A 20,419-nucleotide genomic window follows, 5' to 3' on the forward strand; every position below is an offset into this window, starting at 1 on the left:
CCCTTCCTACCTGGCCAACAGTACAGAAAAGCTCAGTGCAGTATTTAAAGGCATGGGCTCAGAGTCAGACTATTTCCTGTCCTACATACAGGAGTTGTCACAACACCTGGAAGCTGCTTACCTTCTCTTAGTCTAGTTTCCTCATCTGTAAAATGGAAATCATAATACATGTGCCTCTTAGGGTCATTCTGAATATTATGAGATGATGTATTAAAGAACTTAGGTCAGGACCTGGCATACAGTAAGTGCTCACTAAGTATGAGCGAATATTAGTATTTCAAGAACATTTTGCAATTCTTTCAACAATATTTTGTGTATTTGCTGGCCCTGAGAAATTCTAGGCAGGTAAGATACTCCTTATTTTGCAGCTGAGGAAATTCCAGGTCCAGAGAGGTTAGGTGACTCACCTGAGGTCACACAGCTAGGAATAGGTGGTGATGGGAACGTGGGCCCCGGGTCCTTTGCCCAGCACTGTCTGAGGTGAGCCCCATCCCACCCCAGTTGCCATGACTGTGTCTTCCTGTCCAGGGCCAAGAGGGAGCAGGAGGTGACGGTGCTGAAGAAGGCCCTGGATGAGGAGACGCGATCCCACGAGGCCCAGGTCCAGGAGATGAGGCAGAAGCACACACAGGCAGTGGAGGAGCTCACTGAGCAGCTGGAGCAGTTCAAGAGGGTGAGTGATCGATCTGTCAGTAGCTTCAGATGACTCCATACCAGGGTCTGTACTAAGACGAGTAACAGGCTACACAAGATTCTACTGATAATGACAGCAGCCAGCATTTGTGGCAAATAATCTTCACACCACCCTGAGACAGGTCCTGCTAAGCCCATTTTACACATGAAGAAAGACAATATCCTTGTATTTCATTTCCGGGGGAGAGTTTTTTAACTTGAGACATCCTGCTACCCTAACATCCGAATTAATTATATGGCCCTCAGTGCTGTGGTTTCCCCACATCCCTGCACTAAGTCCCCCAGAAACTAGACTAAATGGGTGCAGCTTTCCCTAGATGTGGTGGGAGTTTGCATCTGTTTAAGCAGCTTTCTGTGAGCTAGGTCACTTCCTCTTCATCAGACTCTCAACATCTGCTGTAATTCCACTGATATTAGCCGTTCCTTATGCAGCACTGGTTATAGGCCAGACACGGTTCCAAGATTTTACAAACACTCATTTAATTTTACCTGTGACCTCTGTAGATCTCCGGGCCCCACACTCTGAAAGGCGCTGTGCAAGACTGAGCTCCCCTCACTCTCCAAATGATTGAGGACACTTGTCCATATCCCCTGGTCACCTGTCACATGGGATCTGAATACCAATCTTCAACGTTTCATCAGGTCTTTAGATATTTCACACCAATGAGCTTTTGCTAATTACAACAACATATTTCCCCTTTCGATTGGCTTCCCTTTTCAATGTTCACAAGTTATATAATTTGCACCCAGATGGGCTATTCCCACCTTCTGAAATGTGCTCCAGGCAGCAGTGAGGTGTGTGTGTCCCCTTAGACTCTGCGGATGGAAGAGTGGGGCCCCAGGAAGGGTAACTGACCGTCCTCATGCCAGAGGGTCATCAGAGCGGGGCTGGGGCTGGAAGTCAGGCCCCCAGTTCGCGGCCAGGCCAGGCCTGTTTGGACTGACTCAGCTGCTAACGTCGGCAGCAGACAGCATCCGTTTCTGACTCCTGTGCACGTCTCAGGTGCGCTGAAAAAGAGCACCGCCTGTATTTTACCTCTAACGACTTTGGTACAGACTTGGAGCCCGGGTCCCATACAGTTGTTGAGAAAATTTTTATCATCATCCCTACCTAGTCTCCCCTTACACATGTGTGGTTCTGCCACAGTTTTGGGGTCTTTGGCTGGGCTAAGGCTTTAGGGGAGCCCAAACCCCCCAGGGTCCATGTCAGCCTGCACTGTTTCCCCGAGACGCACCTCGTCCCTGAGGTGCTGACAGCTCCGCTGTGCCTGGGACAGAGGAATGGCATCTCTGAGGCTGCCCAGACACTGCATGACACCTTCCTGGGGACTGCAGGAAAGCCAAGCATTGCTCTCTCTGTCCTTGGGACCCACAGATGTGGACTCCGGCCCTCGGGGTCCATGTGTTGTAGATGCGATAAACAAAATTCACACGGACTACAGAAGTCCTGTGGAGAAGAAGGGACAGCACAGCCACTCTCTGAGTGACAGACAGCCCCAACCCCTGCCCGGACAGGCTTTTATTGCTTTTCTGGGCACATTACATCAAAGATAGTCCTCATTTACTATGCACAGGTTTGCTTTAGGTGGTTACCTTTTACAGATAACAAAGGAGAGGAAGTTGCTAATTACTACAAAGAAAAAGGATATTTGCAAATGCAAAGGAAAAGGTGGTTGAACTGGTTACACTTGTCCTTAGGAGGTTTAGCATAGATTTTAGGAAGTTACTCTAAAGATATGCAGTAAACATTTGCTGCCTCAATTCAGGGTGAGGGAGCAAAAAGCAAGCCTCATAGCAGCCTAGATACAATGTAGGCCTGATTTCTCGAAAGCCCATCCATGGGTTTGGCTTCCTGTGTGCTGACTCGTACCTGTCAGTTTTCCCATAGGGCTGGGCTACATTTGCCACGCCATGTGGAACAGTTTCCTATAACCCACACACTTTTCTCTTGCTTCTTTCCCCACCCCATCCTCCAGCCCAGGAAAAAGCCCCCTCCATTCCGCTGCTTTTGCCCCAAACACTACTTTTTTTTCCTTAGGGAAATTGACATGCCTACAGGTGCTGGTTAGATAAAATGACTTTCTCTTAACTATCACCAAAAAAGCAGTGTGCATTTGATGATAAATGTGATATATAATAGGGAGTGGTGGGGACTAGGGCCAAGTGGGGTGTGGCTGCCCCATCTATAGGACCAGCTACTACTCAGAACCAGCAGATAACTGCCTTGGAGGAAGGCAAGACTCTTGCTCCCAGATATTCAGTTTGCTTTTTGGAAAATCAGAATTAGTGAGGTGTATGCAGTAAAATTCACCACTTTCAAGTGTATAGCTCAATGAACTTTGACAAATGTATGCATCTGAGTAATCACCACTGGTCATAATATAGGACATTAGAATATTTAACAGAGAAGCTGAAGTCCACCGTTTTATGACACTTCTTTATTAAAATGTTGGCAACTTATTTTTCAAAAAGTAATGAAGGGTCCCATGGGACACGACAGCAGGCTGGCTGCAGCCCACATGCGATGCCAGTTTGTCGGATGCCCTTTAGGAACACAGAATCCGAAGTCTCCCTGTGATTCTGTGTTCCCCAGCCTGCCATGTCCCTCCCCTGAGGACTGGCAGAGGTCCCTGGACCCACCTAGGGGAGGGGAAAGGACAGAGGCAGACTCCTCAACTACAGAGGTTCCCATCTTACAACATCCTCCCAGCCACGGCTGTAACGCCTTCCCTCCCCTCTGCTCCTTGGGCCAGGCCAAGGCCAACCTGGACAAGAACAAGCAGACGCTGGAGAAGGAGAACGCAGACCTGGCGGGTGAGTTGCGGGTCCTGAACCAGGCCAAGCAGGAGGTGGAGCACAAGAAGAAGAAGCTGGAGGTGCAACTGCAGGAACTGCAGTCCAAGTGCAGTGACGGGGAGCGGGCCCGCGCCGAGCTCAACGACAAGGTCCACAAGCTGCAGGTGAGGTGGCAGCACAGGGACACCTGTGTTGCCCAGTCTGCAAGGGATGCAGTGCTTCTGGCTAACCAAAGCCTCTCTTGCTGCAAAGCAACTCGGTTTCCTCTAGTTACATTCCCAGGGAGATGAGATGCTCACCCTAGCCAACGTAATCATTAAGAGCCTTCATCCATTCATTCTACAAGTGTTTACTGAGTGCCTGCTCTAGGCCAGGCATGTGCTCGATCCTGAGATACTGACGTAACAGTGGGGAAGAAGACAGACACTGTTCTTGCCCCAGGAGATCACTAGCCTAGTGGAGGGAAAGGCATTGATAATCACAAAAATGAGTATGAAAAGATGCTGGAGAGGGGTGGCACTTAATGTAATAAGTACACATCACAAGGGGGCCTGGCCTCTGGGAGGAGTCGGAAAGGCTTCCTGAAGGATGTACGGCCTGACAGACAAGGTAGACAGAACGGCACGTGCAAAGGCCCCCTTGTAAGTAGGAAACTAGATCACATAAGGCCAGCACTCGATCTAACAGGACTAGCTGGAAGAGGCAGGTTGTGGCCAGGTGACACAGGGCCTGCCTTCGAGGCCCTGTGACAGGTATATTGGTCTTTACTCTGGGAGGGGAAGCCATTGGTGGGTTTTGAGCTGGGGAATGACATGGTCTGTTTATCTTTGGTCTTATTTAGCTTTGAAGAGACATTTGGCCCTCTTTTCCCTTCCTGGGATGTAGCCCAACTTTTGATAAATATTTAATGTGCTAATAGCCAGGGGTGAGAGAGCAGGGGAAGCATTAAATATGATTTTTTCCACATGTAGTTGAGATCAGGGGTTTTGCTATCCTAATACAAGCAATGTCCTGGAGAAGTGGAGTCGAGATATTTATGTCCTCATTGTCCACATGAAGAGGACAGATGGTAGGCTGATGATCTCCAAAAGGACCTGTTCAGAGATACCAGGGGCGGGGGTAAAAGCAGAGAAAGTGGTAGAGGACTTTTTACCTCTAGTGTCTGCACCCTTCCTTTGGCCATAAGGGTCAGCAAAAGGGCAAAGAGTAGGTGTGAGGGAGAAAGGTGCTGGGGACAGGGCCCCTTGGAAGCAAAGGTGCCATCTGCTTCCCCTTTTCCAACTCTAGGGAGGGGGCGAGTCCAGAGCATCTCTCAGCATCTGGAGTGTTAGACCTACTGCTCCATCTTTGCCAACCTCGGCAAGGATCCAGGACAATTTCACAGAACCAGTACCCAGTCAATAAAGTCTGGGGCTTTAACATGTCCTTAGAACTGGGGTTCCCAACATGTAGGCAATGCCCTTCCCTTGGGGGCCACCATGATCAGGCCCCATGGCTCATGGGTATTTCTCAACCAATGGATGCCACAAGTGGGTGGTATCACGTGAGTAAAAAGTGCTCCTCTTACTGAAAGAGGATCCTGTTCTAGAGGTTCCAACTAACCACTCTTTTGGCACCCTCAGAATGAAGTAGAAAGTGTTACAGGGATGCTCAACGAGGCGGAAGGGAAGGCGATCAAACTGGCCAAAGATGTGGCATCCCTGGGGTCCCAGCTCCAGGACACGCAGGTGGGTATCCAGTCACGTCATCTGGAGGGACCTGGAGCACAGCCTTCCTGGGGGTGGTGCCCTGGGACTTTCATGTGTCCTTTCTGTAGGAGCTGCTTCAAGAAGAAACGCGGCAGAAGCTCAATGTGTCCACCAAACTACGCCAGCTGGAGGATGAGAGGAACAGCCTGCAGGACCAGCTGGATGAGGAGATAGAGGCCAAGCAGAATCTTGAGCGCCACATCTCAACTCTGAACATCCAGGTGCTGGCTGTGTGCCCTTGTTTTTCTGGGCCTAAGGCCTCCGGGGTAGATCAGGGGATCTGATTCATGCTGTAGCAGATTGGTGCCCTTTTGCTTGGCTCACTGGCTCCCCCTGCTGTTGAATTTCTTCAATGAGCAGAAGGTGGTCCTTTGCTTCTCAGGGTCTGGGGGAACGGGAAGGGAATCACTCACTGCCCTCCTCTCACCCCACCTCCAACCCTGCCATCTTAGCTCTCTGATTCAAAGAAGAAGCTGCAGGACTTTGCCAGCACCGTGGAGTCCCTGGAAGAGGGCAAGAAGAGGTTCCAGAAGGAAATTGAAGGCCTCACCCAGCAGTATGAAGAGAAGGCAGCTGCTTATGACAAACTGGAAAAGACCAAGAACAGGCTTCAGCAGGAGCTGGACGACCTGCTTGTCGATTTGGACAACCAGCGGCAACTGGTGTCCAACCTGGAAAAGAAGCAGAAGAAGTTTGACCAGGTAGGGGCTGCAGGGCCCTGCCCTGCTCACCGATGCTGGCTGGGAGAGTCGGGTCTGTGCGGCGTCCGGTGTGGCTGCTGTATCGGTGACCCTGCAGAGCTAGCGTGCTTCGGTGACCGTGAGACAGCAGGACTCCTAGGTCAGAGTGAGGAGAGTGGCAGTCTTGAAGGCTGTGACGTTTCCTGGTGCCACCACCACGAGGGCCATCTGCACACCCAGTCACATGCCTCAGTTTTGGGCCCCCAAAAGGAATGAGGTTTATTTATTTATTTTATTCACTCTGAAAGTAGTTATTGAGTGCCTACTGAGTATTCCAAGTAATTTAAAGTTTCTACCCATTAAATACTTTTCCCTAACATTTCATTACAAAGAATTGCAAGCACGCAGCGAAACTGGAAACACTATACAGTGAACACCTGTATCCCCACCACCTGGATTCGATTACTTAACCATTCACCATTCACCATACTCACTTTATCACATAATTATTTCTCTGGATGAACTCTGGATGACATCTCTGGATAAGATATGAACCTGTCATTCATATCTTATTTTTTGGATGCATTTCAAAGCAAATTATTGACACCTATATATACTTCCCCCTCAATACCTCAGCATCGTAGAGTAGGTTTTCTTTATAATATAATTTTGCTTCTTTTGAGGTAAAACTTACAAGAAAATGCACAGATCTCAAGGGTACACTCACTGAGTTCTGATACATGCATTTATACCTGTATGACCCAAATCCCTAAGTACCAACTTTTAATATATGTTACTTAGACTTAGTAAATAAGATTTGGTTTGCAAGTGACTCAGGGTTATCCTAAAAATCAATTGGAAGACTGTACTGGGAAGCGTGGGTGTTCTGAGTCCCCAGCTGGACTCAGAGTATGGGGCTCCTGACTGGCATGCCGACTCCCCTTTTCCACCAGACCAGCCGTCCCTTCTCTGTGCCGTCAGCTGGTCCTCACTGCGAGGGCCTGAGGTCCCTTTGATCACAGACCCGTCACACAGTGTAGGTGTGTGTGTCGACTGTGCTGTTGGGGATCCCCTGTTACTCACCTGTCTTTGCTGAAAGGTAGAAGTCTGGTTTTGGCACGTTACGTATATAATATGCTGCTCTCAGAAGGTGAGATGAACGTTAGTTTGGAGTGTTCTTTGAACTGCTTCTTCAAGCAAAGGGATAAGTGTGCACAGATCCACTGACACCCTCACCACTCCCCTGCTATCGCTCACGGGGCACTTTTGAGAGCTAGCTACTTGTGGCCATGAAACAAGAACAGAGTAATTGGCCTGCAGCAAGATTCAATGTCACTTTGACCTCAGCAGTATGTTCTAACCAACATGGGCAGCATTAGTACTTTCAAAACATCAGACTCAGCAGATGCTGGCTCTGCATTAGGTGACCTAGAAGTCAGAAAGCAAGCTCCATTATAAATGATTTCCACAGATTTCTGAATTATACCTACACCTAGAAAAATATGGCAGGGCTCAAGGCTTTGCAGTGATATGCAGCTGAACCTCGGCATGCCTAGAGGTCAGTCACCTCTTCTGTTGTGTTGTAGTTGTTGGCAGAGGAGAAAAACATCTCTTCCAAATACGCGGATGAAAGGGATAGAGCTGAGGCAGAAGCCAGGGAAAAGGAAACCAAGGCCTTGTCCCTGGCGCGGGCCCTTGAAGAGGCCTTGGAAGCCAAAGAGGAACTTGAGAGGACCAACAAAATGCTCAAAGCTGAGATGGAGGACCTGGTTAGCTCCAAGGATGACGTAGGCAAGAACGTAAGTCGCTCTTCATCATCCTTGCTTGTCTGCATTTCATCAGACGCCCATTCAGTCCACGGGGGCTTGGCTCTGTGAGTCTTTCACGTGAAGTGGTAAATGGGGATGGCAGGCGGTCCCTTGGGCTGGGGCAAAGATGGGGCCTGGCTGGGAACAGTAGTTGGGGCTGGGGTCAGAGTCAAGGGACCTGAGAGGAAGGCTCTGGCCGAGACTCCTGGTCGTCCATCCTGTGGGGGCAAAACCCATCTCCCTGACCCGAATGAGCTGCCTGTCCCTGTGGTTGCTGGGCAACCACATGTTCACAAAGTCAACCCTCATGTAAAAGGTCCACGAGCTGGAGAAGTCCAAGCGGGCCCTGGAAACCCAGATGGAGGAGATGAAGACCCAGCTGGAAGAGCTGGAGGATGAGCTGCAGGCGACGGAAGATGCCAAGCTGCGGCTTGAGGTCAACATGCAGGCCCTCAAGGGCCAGTTTGAGCGCGATCTCCAGGCCCGGGATGAGCAGAATGAAGAGAAGAGGAGGCAGCTACAGAGGCAGGTAATCCATGTCAGGGGAAGTCAGTGAATGGGGAACTGGGAACTGGGGTGGCCTGTTTCCTTCCTTCTATCGCCACTTCCTGGCCTTAGGGAGACTCTTCTCCTCTGCAACCTGGAGATGAGAAAAAACCCACCTTGCAGGTGGCTGTGCACAGTGAATGCTGGGTGGGCAGGGAGAGGACCTCCAGGAGGCGGTCCAGCCCAGCAGTGCACAATCTCTCTTCCTCGCTCAGCTCCACGAGTATGAGACGGAACTGGAAGACGAGCGAAAGCAGCGTGCCCTGGCCACTGCAGCCAAGAAGAAGCTGGAAGGGGACCTGAAAGACCTGGAGCTGCAGGCCGACTCAGCCATCAAGGGGAGGGAGGAAGCCATCAAGCAGCTGCGCAAACTGCAGGTGGGTGGTGGTCTGAGTGCAGGGTGCTGGCGTAGGGAGGGGATGCTCCCCCCAGGCTGGGAAAGTCAGGTCAGCAGCAGCGGGAGGACTCAGGCCTCTCCCTGCCACTGGTGCCTGTTCAGCTGGTGTTTTCTACCACCTTTGCTTCAGGGGGCTGTGTCCTGCCTGGGGTCGGACACTGTCATCAGGCATTTGGACAAAGCCCTCAGTTCACATCGTCGTTTCTTAGGCAGGCCTGTTGGGCCCCTCCAGAATGGCACCCCCTTATGACCACCTGGCCACCTAGGGCTGAAGGCAGCACCTGTGCAACAGGGACTCCCTGTGATTAATCACAGAAAATCCTAGGGGTTGGCGTGGAAATATAATTTGGGCAGCAGAACTTGGGTAAGGGCAGCTTGTCCTTCCTGTTGACTCACGCAGGCTCAGATGAAGGACTTCCAGAGAGAGCTGGAAGATGCCCGTGCCTCCAGAGACGAAATCTTTGCCACGGCCAAGGAGAACGAAAAGAAAGCCAAGAGCTTAGAAGCAGACCTCATGCAGCTACAGGAGGTAAAGCCTTCTTCTCACTCTGAGTGCCTCAGATGGGGCTGTGGTGGCAGCAACCCCTGGCATCCAGGTTGTACATCCACAGCTTTCCCTCCTTCATCCAGCCTTCCACATGGGGGGCCCCATAGTTAGGGCCTGGAATGACACCGGGTTTTCTCCGTTGACATGTCTGCAGGGCCTCCTGAGCTCAGAGGCGGAGTAGCCATTTCCAAGGGTGGCCACAGAGACAGCTGGGGGCCTGGTGAGGAGCAGGGTGGATTCTAGGGTGAGGGTCAGCCCTTCCCTGGCAGACAGCAGGTTTCCTTCCTCCCCACCCCCCACCATCCAGGATCTAGCGGCGGCTGAGAGGGCTCGCAAACAGGCAGACCTGGAGAAGGAGGAACTGGCCGAGGAGCTGGCCAGCAGTGTGTCGGGAAGGTATGAAACAGCACGGGGACAAAGGGGGATCGGAGACTCAGACAAGGGACAGGCAACTCACAGGAGAGCGTCATAGCCCCTCAGTCTCGGGGTTTTCACATGGTGGGAACAGGGGGCATCTGGGGACACCAGGGAGGAGAGAGCTGGTCCTCACCCCAGGCCTGGCTTTGCTGACTCCAACTGACTATGAGTCCAGGTTCCCCACTTCCAGCTGTGAGATTTCGGACAAGTCTCCACACCTCTCTGAGCCTCGGTTTCCTCAGTTATAAATGAGGTCAACCCTGAGGCACTGCTCCTCCAAGGAGAGGGAGTTTTCTAAGCCCGGGGAAGGCTGAAGGCCTCAGACACGGCTGTACTTCCCATAGGAACACGCTCCAGGACGAGAAGCGCCGCCTGGAGGCCCGGATCGCGCAGCTGGAAGAGGAGCTGGAGGAAGAGCAAGGCAACATGGAGGCCATGAGTGACCGCGTCCGGAAGGCGACACAGCAGGTGGGGGCTGGAGCAGGGCAGGGCTGCTGGGATGGTGGGCCTGGGCACCAGAACAGCACATGCCTCGGGTCCACCCGGTAACAGGCTGCAGTTTAAAACGTCCCGCTCTGGCTCAGGACAGGCATCGCAGGCTCTGTGTGCCAGGCTCAGGAGAGCAGGGACCCTGAGTGGCACTGGGACACTGCCTGGATGAGCTAAGTGTTAAAGGATGAGCAGGAAGAAGCTGGTGGATGGAGAGGGAGGGGGACTCCTGGGTGCAGCAGCCAACAAAGGCTGAAGACAGCAGGAGAAGTTGGTCAGTTCAGGGCACACCCCAGGCTTCTGTGTCCTCCACTCACCTCCACCCTCCTCCCCAGGCTGAGCAGCTCAACAATGAGCTGGCCACGGAGCGCAGCGCAGCCCAGAAGAACGAGAGTGCTCGGCAGCAGCTGGAGCGGCAGAACAAGGAGCTCCGGAGCAAGCTGCAGGAGATGGAGGGGGCAGTCAAGTCCAAGTTCAAATCCACCATCGCAGCACTGGAGGCCAAAATCGCACAGCTGGAGGAGCAGGTCGAGCAGGAGGCAAGGTATGGTGGGACCCACGCTCCAGTGACAGCCTGCCTGCCCGTGACTGCTGGGAGATGTCGGGGTCGGTTAGCCTCTCCAGACAGTGGTTGAGGTTATGAAATAGCCTCAGTGGTACCCACGCTGCGGCTGTACTGGGAGAACTGAGTGAGAACGCAGGACAGGGCTCTACCTGTACCTGGCCCAGGGGAAGCCCTGGGAATGTCAGCTGCCCCCAGTAAGTAGCATTCCCTGGAGCACATGTGGCTTTTCCTAACCTAAATTTGCAGGATGTCATGTTAATGATACACAAAAAGTCCAAATCAACAACCCATTTAGCACACAGATAGGGGGAGGCTTCTCAGTTTAGTGATGGGTCCCTGAGCTGTAAGTTCACAGCACATGGTGACCATCAGGTTGTAAGGATCCTGACCCATTCTCCTTTTCTGTCTGGTAGTGGCTTCACCGACAACTAATTCATACAATCCTCCCATTCAATGTGTGCAGCTGCATGGCTTTCAGTGTATTCCTGAATGGGTCCACCCTCACACAGTCAACCGCAGAACATTTGCATCCCCTCAGTAAGAAACCCTGTGCCTCTCGGCCACCACCCTCTATTTCCCAGCCCCACCCCCAGCCCTGAGCACCCACTGACCTACGTTCTGTGCCCTTGTCTCTTCTGGACAGTTTGTGTACACAGAAGCACATGAGGCCTTTATGACTGGCTTCGCTCACTGAGAACATGTTCTCAAGTTCACCCATGTTACAGCAGGTGTCAGTGCCTCACTGCTTTTTATGGACAAATCCTAGTCTTCTGTCTGACGGGTGTGTGGAATAAGCCCTGACTGGGAGCTCAGGAAAAGTGCCCAAGTGGGCAAGACGCTGGTCTGGTTTACCTATCGACTGCAGAACCATCCTCCTCCCTCCTTGTGCGCAGAGACAAACAGGCGGTCGCCAAGTCCCTGAAGCAGAAGGACAAGAAGCTGAAGGAGGTCCTGCTGCAAGTGGAGGACGAGCGCAAGGCAGCTGAGCAGTACAAGGAGCAGGTACCCTGACGCCTTGGGCCTCTCCCGGGATGCCTCCCACAAGCACCCCCTGACCCTCGGGCCTCTCCTCGACAGGCAGAGAAAGGAAATGCAAAGGTCAAACAACTCAAGAGGCAGCTGGAGGAGGCGGAGGAGGAGTCCCAGCGCATCAACGCCAACCGCAGGAAGCTGCAGCGGGAGCTGGACGAGGCCACGGAGAGCAACGAGGCCATGGGCCGCGAGGTGAACGCACTCAAGAGCAAGCTCAGGTGAGGTTGCCCCTCCTGGGGCGGGGGGCCGCTCTCTCAGGCTGGGCGCTCAGGTTGGCCTGAGATGCCCACTGTGACTCAGTGTGTCATCGAAAAAGGCTCCCTTTCCCCAAAGCCCTCGCTTCTTTCCAAGGCCCTTCCTGTTCCTCACCTTCCATGAAGGCCCTGCCTCTAGGGAGCTTACTGTCTGTTCTTCAACGACCTCCGCCCATCCTCCTGGTGAGGAGGAAGGAGGGCGAGAGGCAGTTTCCCTGAACCTTCTCTTCTGGCCTTTTCCTTCACCACCTTTCTCTAGCTCAGAGTTCCTTGGCACTCTTGATGTTTGGGGCTGGATTATTCTTTTGTTTTTATCGCAGGGACTGGCCTATATATGGCAGGATGCTGAGCAGCATCCCTGGTCTCTACCCACCAGCTACAGTGGCACTCCCAGCAGTTGTGACAACTGAGAATGTCTCCAGACACTGCCAGATGCCCCCTGGGGGTACAGTCAGCCAAGGTTGAGGACCTCGCCCTGACCACACTGAGGGCTGTTCTCTCTCCCGCACCCCTGTAATCTCTGGGTCTGAAGACTATCCCATGTCTGCGCAGGTGACCATCCTGCCGCTCGGGGCTCCTTCCCACCCCACTGCCCACCTGGTTCCCTAAAGGTTTAGCTCTGAGCTTCCTGCCACATTCTCTCACACCCCTCCAGCCTCTCAAGTCCTTGACCTTCAAGCATCTCATCACATGCCTGCTGCCACCTTCCTGTCTCCTGGGACCTTCATTCCATCTTCTAGCAGCCCCTATCGACTCCTTACCAGCATCTAGCCCACGCTCAGTGGCAGCCAGCAGCCTTTCGCACATCCTTAGTACCCTGGGCCCCTCCTGCTCTGTTGTCCTCACTTGGTTAAAACATAACCCTCATTTAACCCAACTTCCCGCCTTCAGCTCCAAGTGGTGTGAGAAAAGCTAACACTGTGCTGGCACTTCCCTCTGGGAATTCCCGATGGCTAACACCGAGGGACCCCCCTCAGTGCTGCCCGCACCTCAGCCTCCCACTGTCTTAGATACCTGCTTCTCCTCTTCCCTCTAAAATTACCATCTCCACCCAACCTCAGCTGATGACCTTACTTCCTATTTAACTGAAAAACAGAAACAATCAAGAAACAAAAATAAGCTCTGACTGCCCCATCAGCCTACCTCTGTGCAAATTTCTTCTTTTCCCCGTTTCTGTGCTGAACTACCCAGCACCTAAGGCCTGCCAGACCTTCCTCCCTGTTTACTCCAGGACGTTGCTCCAGAAATTCCCACCTTTCCCTCGTGCAGTGTCTTCCCTCTCATGGAGTCATTGCATCAGCTGAACAATGCTCTTAGCCTCACTCCCCTCCTCATCTTCACCACACGCTCTAGCCCCGTGGTCAGTCCGTGGTCCTCACCAACTCCGCAGCACCACGTGCTACTACTGTCCGTCACTCTCCTCAATGTACTTTCTTCACTGCGCTTCCGGGACACCAGCCTCACCTGCTTTCCTTCCTACTCCCTGGCTCCTTTCATGTCCCACACCGGTACCCCAGCTCCAGGCCTGCTTGCCGAGGGCCTGCCCCAGGGCGCCGTCTTGGTTCCCTCTTCCTGTCCATCTCCGCTCACTCCTCCCTTGGTGATCTCAGCCAGCCCTGCAGCCTTACAGTTCCGTCTACAGCTACTGACTCCCTAGTTTTTTCCTGGAACTCCAGACCCGGCTTGGCATTCCCATTCAGTATCTAATGGGCAGCTCACACCTTACAGGCCCCAACCCAAGCCTTGATTTGAACCTCGTCACCCCCAAACCAGCTCCTCTCCCAGTCCTCCCCAGCTCAACAAATGGAATGATAGTTGCCACTAACCCAGGCCACAAACCTTGTGGTCATTCTTTATATTTCTCCCTCCCTCATTCCCTACATCCAATCTATCAGAAAACCTGGTCCATTCCCTTAAAAACACCATGTATCAAGAAGCCAACCTCTTCTTGCCACCCTGGTCCATGCCACCATCTCCTCCCATCTACATAACTTCTGCAGCTTCTCACAGGCCTCCCTGCTTACGTGCCGTGCCCCTTACAGTCTGCTTTCAACACAGCCACCAGAGGAATCCTGTTTAAATAAAGTTGGGCCATGTCCCTCCTTTGCTTGGACCCTCCAGTGGCTTCCACCTCCCTCAGAGCCAAAGCGATGTCTTTGCAATGGCCGGTTCCACTAGGTCCTTCGGGATCTCTGTCTGCTGCCTCCTAAACTACTTCTTGACCTCTTCACACTCCGCTTCGGGGCCTCGGCTGTACCTGTGGCTGCAGTGCTCTTCCCCAGATCTCCCCCCGCCTTCAGATGTTTACCCATTTCTGCTACCCTCTCTACAATTTCCGACCCTACTCCCTACAGTTCTCCTCTCCTACCCCCTGTCACCATGTAACCTGCTATTTATTGTACTTATTCATGATCTGTTCTCACTCTCACCTGCAGGCCCATGAGCATAGAGCTTTTGTCTGGTGATTCATCCCCAGTGTCTGGGGTTGTGCTGGGCAGAGTAAAACTTCAGTCATTCAGTCAGAGATGTTCCTCTAACCTTAGTCATTCTCAGCCACCTTTGCCTCTTACTGCCTGAGCTATTGTTGACTTAATTATTTTCTTCAAAATGAACTGTGTTAATAATACATTACCACCCCTCATACTGTTAACACCAGCATCAATAGGTCCCATGCAATTACATACAGTGAAAACAATAGTGAGTTCTGGCCATTATGGCCACAAATTGACGACCTTAAGGCCTAATTCTCAGTTAAAAAGTAAGTGACAAAACACATGAGCACCAAATAGACTTTCTTTGACAAAATCAGACATATTTTAAGAGCTGAAAAGGGAGTACCTTTCTGATTGTACATTCAGTTATCCAATGGCATGTCCAGGAACCCTCTGAAATCACCTGGCCTGTAGACTCCAGACTTTGAGAACCACTGCATGAGACAAGGAGAAAGCCCAAACCCCTTTCAGAAGCCGGTTCAGGGTACTGGGATTCAGGAAGGAGCCCCAGCCCAGCATAGTGAGGGGCTTATGGGTCCCTGATGGAAGAGAAACCAGGCCTAATCTCTCAGGTCTAGCAGGGGCTTGGGAGCAGGCCCCAGGCTGGCTGTCAGTGGAGGAGAGCTGTCCTCACCACATGGACCCCCAGAGTACGCTCTGCTGGTGGTGGCGCTCCTCAGTGCTGGGCTGAGTGGTGGGAAGTCGTCAGCCACTCCCGCTCTCGCCCCTTTGCTGTCACTACTCCCGTTTCTCAGGACACGCTGCACACCCTGTGTCGGTTCTCCCCTAGACAACTGACCCTTCTCGGGCCACACACGCCTGTACTGAACCACTTATACAGTCCTAACGTGAACATACACAGAATGCAAGTTGAGGATGCGTCATGTTTTCTGCCTTCTCGGAGTCTCCTAGATGTACAAAAAACTAAAATCAAGCATAGCTTTTCTCCAAATGGAGCTTTTCATGAGGTCAGCAAGTCTAGCCATCTCCTCGGAGGAACTGCAAACAAGTTTCATAGTTGTATCAGCCAGGTAACTCTCCACACAAGGGTCAGCCTCCTAGAGCCTGACCAATGTCCCCATCATGTGCACGTCGCCAGAAGGGGCTACCCAAGGAGTCCATCTCTACCTTCTTGCTATAGGCAAAAAAGGCAACGAAGACCAAGTAATAACTAAGTGAGATTTTGCAGCAGGTTCTCTGTCTGAGACTCTGTTCCCACGTGGATCTTTCAACTAGCTTACGCACGTGCCTTTGCCTTCCTGAACAGGTCTGCAGAATGGGAGGAAGCCTGTTGTGCTCTTAAAAGCAGCTCAGGACAGAAATTTGCTTTTTCATAAAAAAAAAGTAGCTTGTCCTTTTGTGCAACAGCCTGGGCTTCAGGTGCTTCACTGGAAGGTTGACTGAAAAGGGCCTGTAATTATTTAATTGAAGCACATGCCTCCATGACTGAAAAGGCACTTAAATGGGCCCCCTCCTGTCCGTCTGATGATAACCAGCAAGGACTCTCTCCTCTCTCTGTTTCAGAGGCCCCCTCCCCCAGGAAGCTCTGCAGTGACTCACCAGGTATCACGCCTTCAGCTTCACTGCGGCTCCTATGTGTTACACTCAGTCTCCATTTCCTTTCTGCCCATCGCACCCTCCCTGCCCCTGTTTGGGCCCTTGCAAATTTCTGCGATTCCTGCAAAATCTGAAGGCTTAGGCATCTTAGTTCAAAACCGTCTTTCATCACAATGAAGATCAACACAAGACCTCATGTCTGGACCCATTCCCCTCCTCTACTTCTGCTTTGGCATGACATGGCACCAAATGTGTCCTTTTCACTGTGTGTTGACGAGAATTTAGAGGCTGTGTCACTTAGAGTGTTCTTACCTGCATAAGAGGGCCTCTCTCACACTGACTGTTAGGGCCTCTAGGCTGTGCTGTCCTCCCGCGTCCGGCCGAGACATTGCACTGCTCAGGCACGACCGCTCCACAGTGTGGGCACGTCCCTGGAGAATGGCTTCAGTTGGGCGGGTCTAGTTCACGGATCAGAATTAACAAAGCACAGGTTCATGGTACCCCAGCCCAGAAATCTGTCCCCCCTCGCTGGGCATTCACAGACTTATCTGCAAAGAAAGTAAGAGCTCCCCATGATGCCTTACAAGCGCGGGGGCTTTGTCAGGCTTCAGCACGGCCTGGCGCCTAACTGCATTTTCAGCGTTCAAGGGTGGACGTGGGCTACCACACAGAGCTGTGCAGAGTCCTGGCAGAGCCCTTTCCAGAAGTCTCACAGGCACATACTCGGACTGGGGAAGGGATACACAAGACTCTGGGAAGCACATGGGGCCCTTCCCAAGACAGAGTTAAGAGGCCTTGACTTCTCTGGGGTTCTGACAACTTTTTCATACTTAAAGTTAGGCAACTGGAGCCTGGTTTTCCTCTCATTCTCCTTGGGAGGCCAAGCAAGCCCTGGCTTGTGCCTGCTTCTCTTTTAAAGAATCTCAGCTTTGCTGTCACTTCCCAAATGCTTAAAGCCAGATGAGGTCTTGGCAGGAGCTTTTAGGCTTTAAGACACACAGCTTTCGAAATGCTCCTGCCAGCTCACTGGGATCATAGGATTAGCTGAATTCTAGGGTTGGCTGGAGCAGCAGGTGCTTATACCCCAGTGCTGGTTCCTGGTGTGCCAACAGCACTCTGAACAAGTTCTCTGAGTCCACAAACAGAATCCAAATTCTCCAGGACCAGACCCTTTAAGAAAACCTTTAGAGGGGGTCCCTTACTTCCTGTGACAGACATAGCCCGTGTCAACCTTTGCATAGGATTTGAAACCATTTCCTTCAAGAAAGACACCTGAATCAGAACAAATGGGCTCATGGGACTGGAGCCCAAGCAGGGGACTTACAGTGAGTGACTCAGGGCAGTTTCGTCCTTAGATCAAGACAACCCATTTATCAATTAAATTCTTCTAGCCAACAAATTCAGACTCCTCCAGGAAGCAGAGTGCCCAGGGCCTGCAAGCACAGGGAGGCACTGTTCCCTGGCCCCAGGCCACCCCACTAATTGAGGTACAAGTAGGAGAGAGCTGCCTGGGCTGCTGCTCCTCCCCCAGGGCTGAGACCTGACTGTCACCCAAATTCTTAGAAGTCTTTTAAGGTTGCTGCTAGAGAGAGAGAGAGAGAGTAATGGAAATTTAGTTGTGATGGAGCAGGAGGCCTAGAGGGTCCCCTGACGTGAATGAGGCTGGCCTGAGTCTAGCTGGGAGCAGATACACCTTCAAGCATTTACTCCTGACCTCTGTTCCTTGGGAATACCATCCAGTGGGTTTTCCCAGCCTGGGTTCCTCCCACCCTCGGACCCCAATCTGTCCAGATGCCCATTCTCAGCAGGTCAGGACTTTCTGAGCCTTACGCCTCCACTCTTAACCTGTCCAGGATGTCCCTGACTACAATATCAGTAACTGGGATGGGCCCACCTTCGTGGCTTTTTTGTCCAGGCTTTGTGTGGTCAAGCGGGTTGTTTTTCTTACAAAAAGTCCACTTTCTTCTTAGACATCCTAAAACGATTTAAGACCTGATCTCTGAATCAGGTCAAAACAAGGCCGGGTGGCCATAGCCCAGCACAATTATGTTGGGGTCACTGAAAAGGAGGCAAACATTTTTCCCAACCATTAGGTGCAAGTAGAGAAACTTTTCCTCCTCCTGCCTGCCCTGCCTCCTATGCAGAGCCTCACTTCAGATAGCCAGGGTCACCTGAGGGTAACTCAGGCGTCAGGCAAGACAGAGGAGATGGGAATGGTAAGCACAGAAAGGTGTCCTACCAACTAGAGCTAAAATACACTTTGGATTAACACATTCGACTTACTTTTCTAACAAAGTCATGGTTCCATGATAAGCCCAGCGTGGCGGCTGCCATGGTGAGCAAAACACGGATGAGACCCCCACCCTGGAGTAACTCAGTGTGAGAATTCTACCCCACAAGAGCTGGGGGTGCTGTGCTGCCTTTAACCCGAGAGCAGCCTTCCAGCATCTGCACAGTGACCTCTTTCCCTCTCGGGGCTGACCTTAATGTCCATTTTCACCTTCTTCCAATTGAAAACCTAAAACCCTTGCCTTTTTTTTTTTAACCTCTGAAGGCAAGGTGTAGAATGAGAACACACATTTCTCCTTCATACCTACGCTACAGTGTATGAATAAACCCATCAGGACGTGGTCACCGTAGCAGTCCAGAATCCTGTGCATTGTCCAATGACCAGGCCAGGCATTTTTTTTTTTTAAGCCAGCAGTCCTGCTCTGAAGAACCTACCCCACCACCACCCCTTCCAGCTGATCCAATGTAACCGTACCTTGCAACTGGTCAAGATTGTTGACTTCAACCTCAGTATTTGTGTCTCAAATATTTGATTTTTGCCCCATTTAAAAAACCTTTTACAATCTCAAGGGAGACTTCTGTTCTAAAGAAATGTGTGTTTTCTTAAAACCCACAGGCGAGGAAACGAGACCTCTTTTGTTCCCTCTAGAAGGTCTGGAGGTGGAGGACGTAGGGTTATTGAAAATGCAGACGGATCGGAGGAGGAAATGGATGCTCGTGATGCGGACTTCAACGGAACCAAAGCCAGTGAATAGACAACATGCTGGAAACAAAACAAGACGGCCCCCAGTGGACTCTGCTTAGCACCGTCTAAAGCCGTTTTCAAATTCCAAACATCACAGACACCCCTCACGATGAACATAAAAAAACACCACCCTGGGTTCAGGGTATCAATTTAATTTTTGAATTGTGTACCAAATGAGAGACGCCGACAGGAGACACAGACACACCCCGCCCTGCCCCCAGTCAACGAGTTGTGCAGAGGTTTTGAGTTTTTAGAAAAATATATCCATGGTAACTTAATCACTGGCAACTTAGTTTGCATAAATGGGGAGAAAGTCACCGAAATGGGTGCCACTGCCCGCACCCCACCCCCCACTCCCAAGCCATCCCCCAACCTGTGAGTAGGACCTTGTTTGAGAATTCTTTCCCCATCCTGGTTACCGCACCTCAGATGCACACAGTTCACCAAGACCAAGTGCCTTCCATAGCCACCTGAATTAAAAAGGAGACACTGCTCGAATGGATAAGAGCAGGAATGTTACACTGTTTTATATGCACCCAGACTGTATTTAAGGACACCCTCACAATAAATAAAAGGTTATAAATCACTGGAATGTAGTCAGTTTTTCTTTGTTTTCTACAGAGTGCAAGAACGTTCTCATTTAATCCTCACAGCAACCCTATGAAGTCAAGGTTATTTCATAAAAGGAGAAACTGAGGCCCAGGGAGGTGAAATAAACTGTCCAGGCTCCCACCTGGCAAAAAGAACAGAGATGCTAAATGAATCTGTGTGAGGGGCTTCTCCAACCACAAGGTGGGCAGCCCGAGGCTCAGGGAGGAGGAACATAACCAGGAAGAACATCTTTATCCATCAAAACCAGTATGTATGTAAAGTAAAGAATACAACGTTTCCACCCTGGCTGGCATAGCTCAGTGGATTGAGCGCGGGCTGGGAACCAAAGTGTCCCAGGTTCGATTCCCAGCCAGGGTACATTCCTGGGTTGCAGGCCATAACCCCCAGCAACCACACATTGATATTTCTCTCTCTCTGTCTCTCTCTCTCCATCTCCCTCCCTTCCCTCCCTAAAAATAAATAAAATCTTTAAAAAAAAAGAATATGTTTCCCTGAATTTTTAAGTTAAAAACAAGACTTCACCCAACAAGAATTAACAAACTTTGTAAAGGTCAGAGAGTAAATATTTTAGTTTATGTATGGTCTCTGTCACAGATTCATTTTCTTTGAAACAACCCTTTAAAAACACACTCAAAAAAACATTCTTCATGCTGGGGCCGTAAGAAACCAGGCTTGGGCCCTTCCCTTCCTCAGCTTGAGTGTTCCAGACAGATTCCTCGCTGCAGTTCAACTCAAACCATGCCTCGACCCCG

General features: G+C 51.3%; 1 protein-coding gene across 4 annotated transcripts in view; it reads left to right on the top strand.

The window, feature by feature from the left end:
• The window catches only part of MYH11 (myosin heavy chain 11), a 117,536-nt gene extending 98,014 nt beyond the window's left edge, over positions 1 to 19,522 (top strand). For 2 of the 4 annotated variants that reach the window (XM_028520326.2, XM_028520335.2), the window contains 15 exons: positions 529 to 673; positions 3,447 to 3,653; positions 5,112 to 5,216; positions 5,306 to 5,458; positions 5,690 to 5,938; positions 7,504 to 7,716; positions 8,042 to 8,254; positions 8,487 to 8,648; positions 9,069 to 9,197; positions 9,523 to 9,611; positions 9,977 to 10,100; positions 10,457 to 10,665; positions 11,580 to 11,688; positions 11,764 to 11,936; positions 18,927 to 19,522. In XM_028520326.2, coding sequence (XP_028376127.1) covers positions 529 to 673; positions 3,447 to 3,653; positions 5,112 to 5,216; positions 5,306 to 5,458; positions 5,690 to 5,938; positions 7,504 to 7,716; positions 8,042 to 8,254; positions 8,487 to 8,648; positions 9,069 to 9,197; positions 9,523 to 9,611; positions 9,977 to 10,100; positions 10,457 to 10,665; positions 11,580 to 11,688; positions 11,764 to 11,936; positions 18,927 to 19,065 — 2,419 coding nt within the window. In that variant the 3' untranslated portion in view covers positions 19,066 to 19,522. Of the gene's footprint in view, positions 1 to 528; positions 674 to 3,446; positions 3,654 to 5,111; positions 5,217 to 5,305; positions 5,459 to 5,689; positions 5,939 to 7,503; positions 7,717 to 8,041; positions 8,255 to 8,486; positions 8,649 to 9,068; positions 9,198 to 9,522; positions 9,612 to 9,976; positions 10,101 to 10,456; positions 10,666 to 11,579; positions 11,689 to 11,763; positions 11,941 to 15,988; positions 16,028 to 18,926 lie in introns of those variants that run through there. The other 2 variants (XM_036020900.1, XM_036020901.1) reach the window with 2 other exon arrangements.
• The last annotated feature ends 897 nt before the right edge of the window (positions 19,523 to 20,419 follow it).

The sequence above is a fragment of the Phyllostomus discolor genome, chromosome 3, assembly GCF_004126475.2.
Source record: "Phyllostomus discolor isolate MPI-MPIP mPhyDis1 chromosome 3, mPhyDis1.pri.v3, whole genome shotgun sequence".
NCBI classification, from domain to species: domain Eukaryota; kingdom Metazoa; phylum Chordata; class Mammalia; order Chiroptera; family Phyllostomidae; genus Phyllostomus; species Phyllostomus discolor.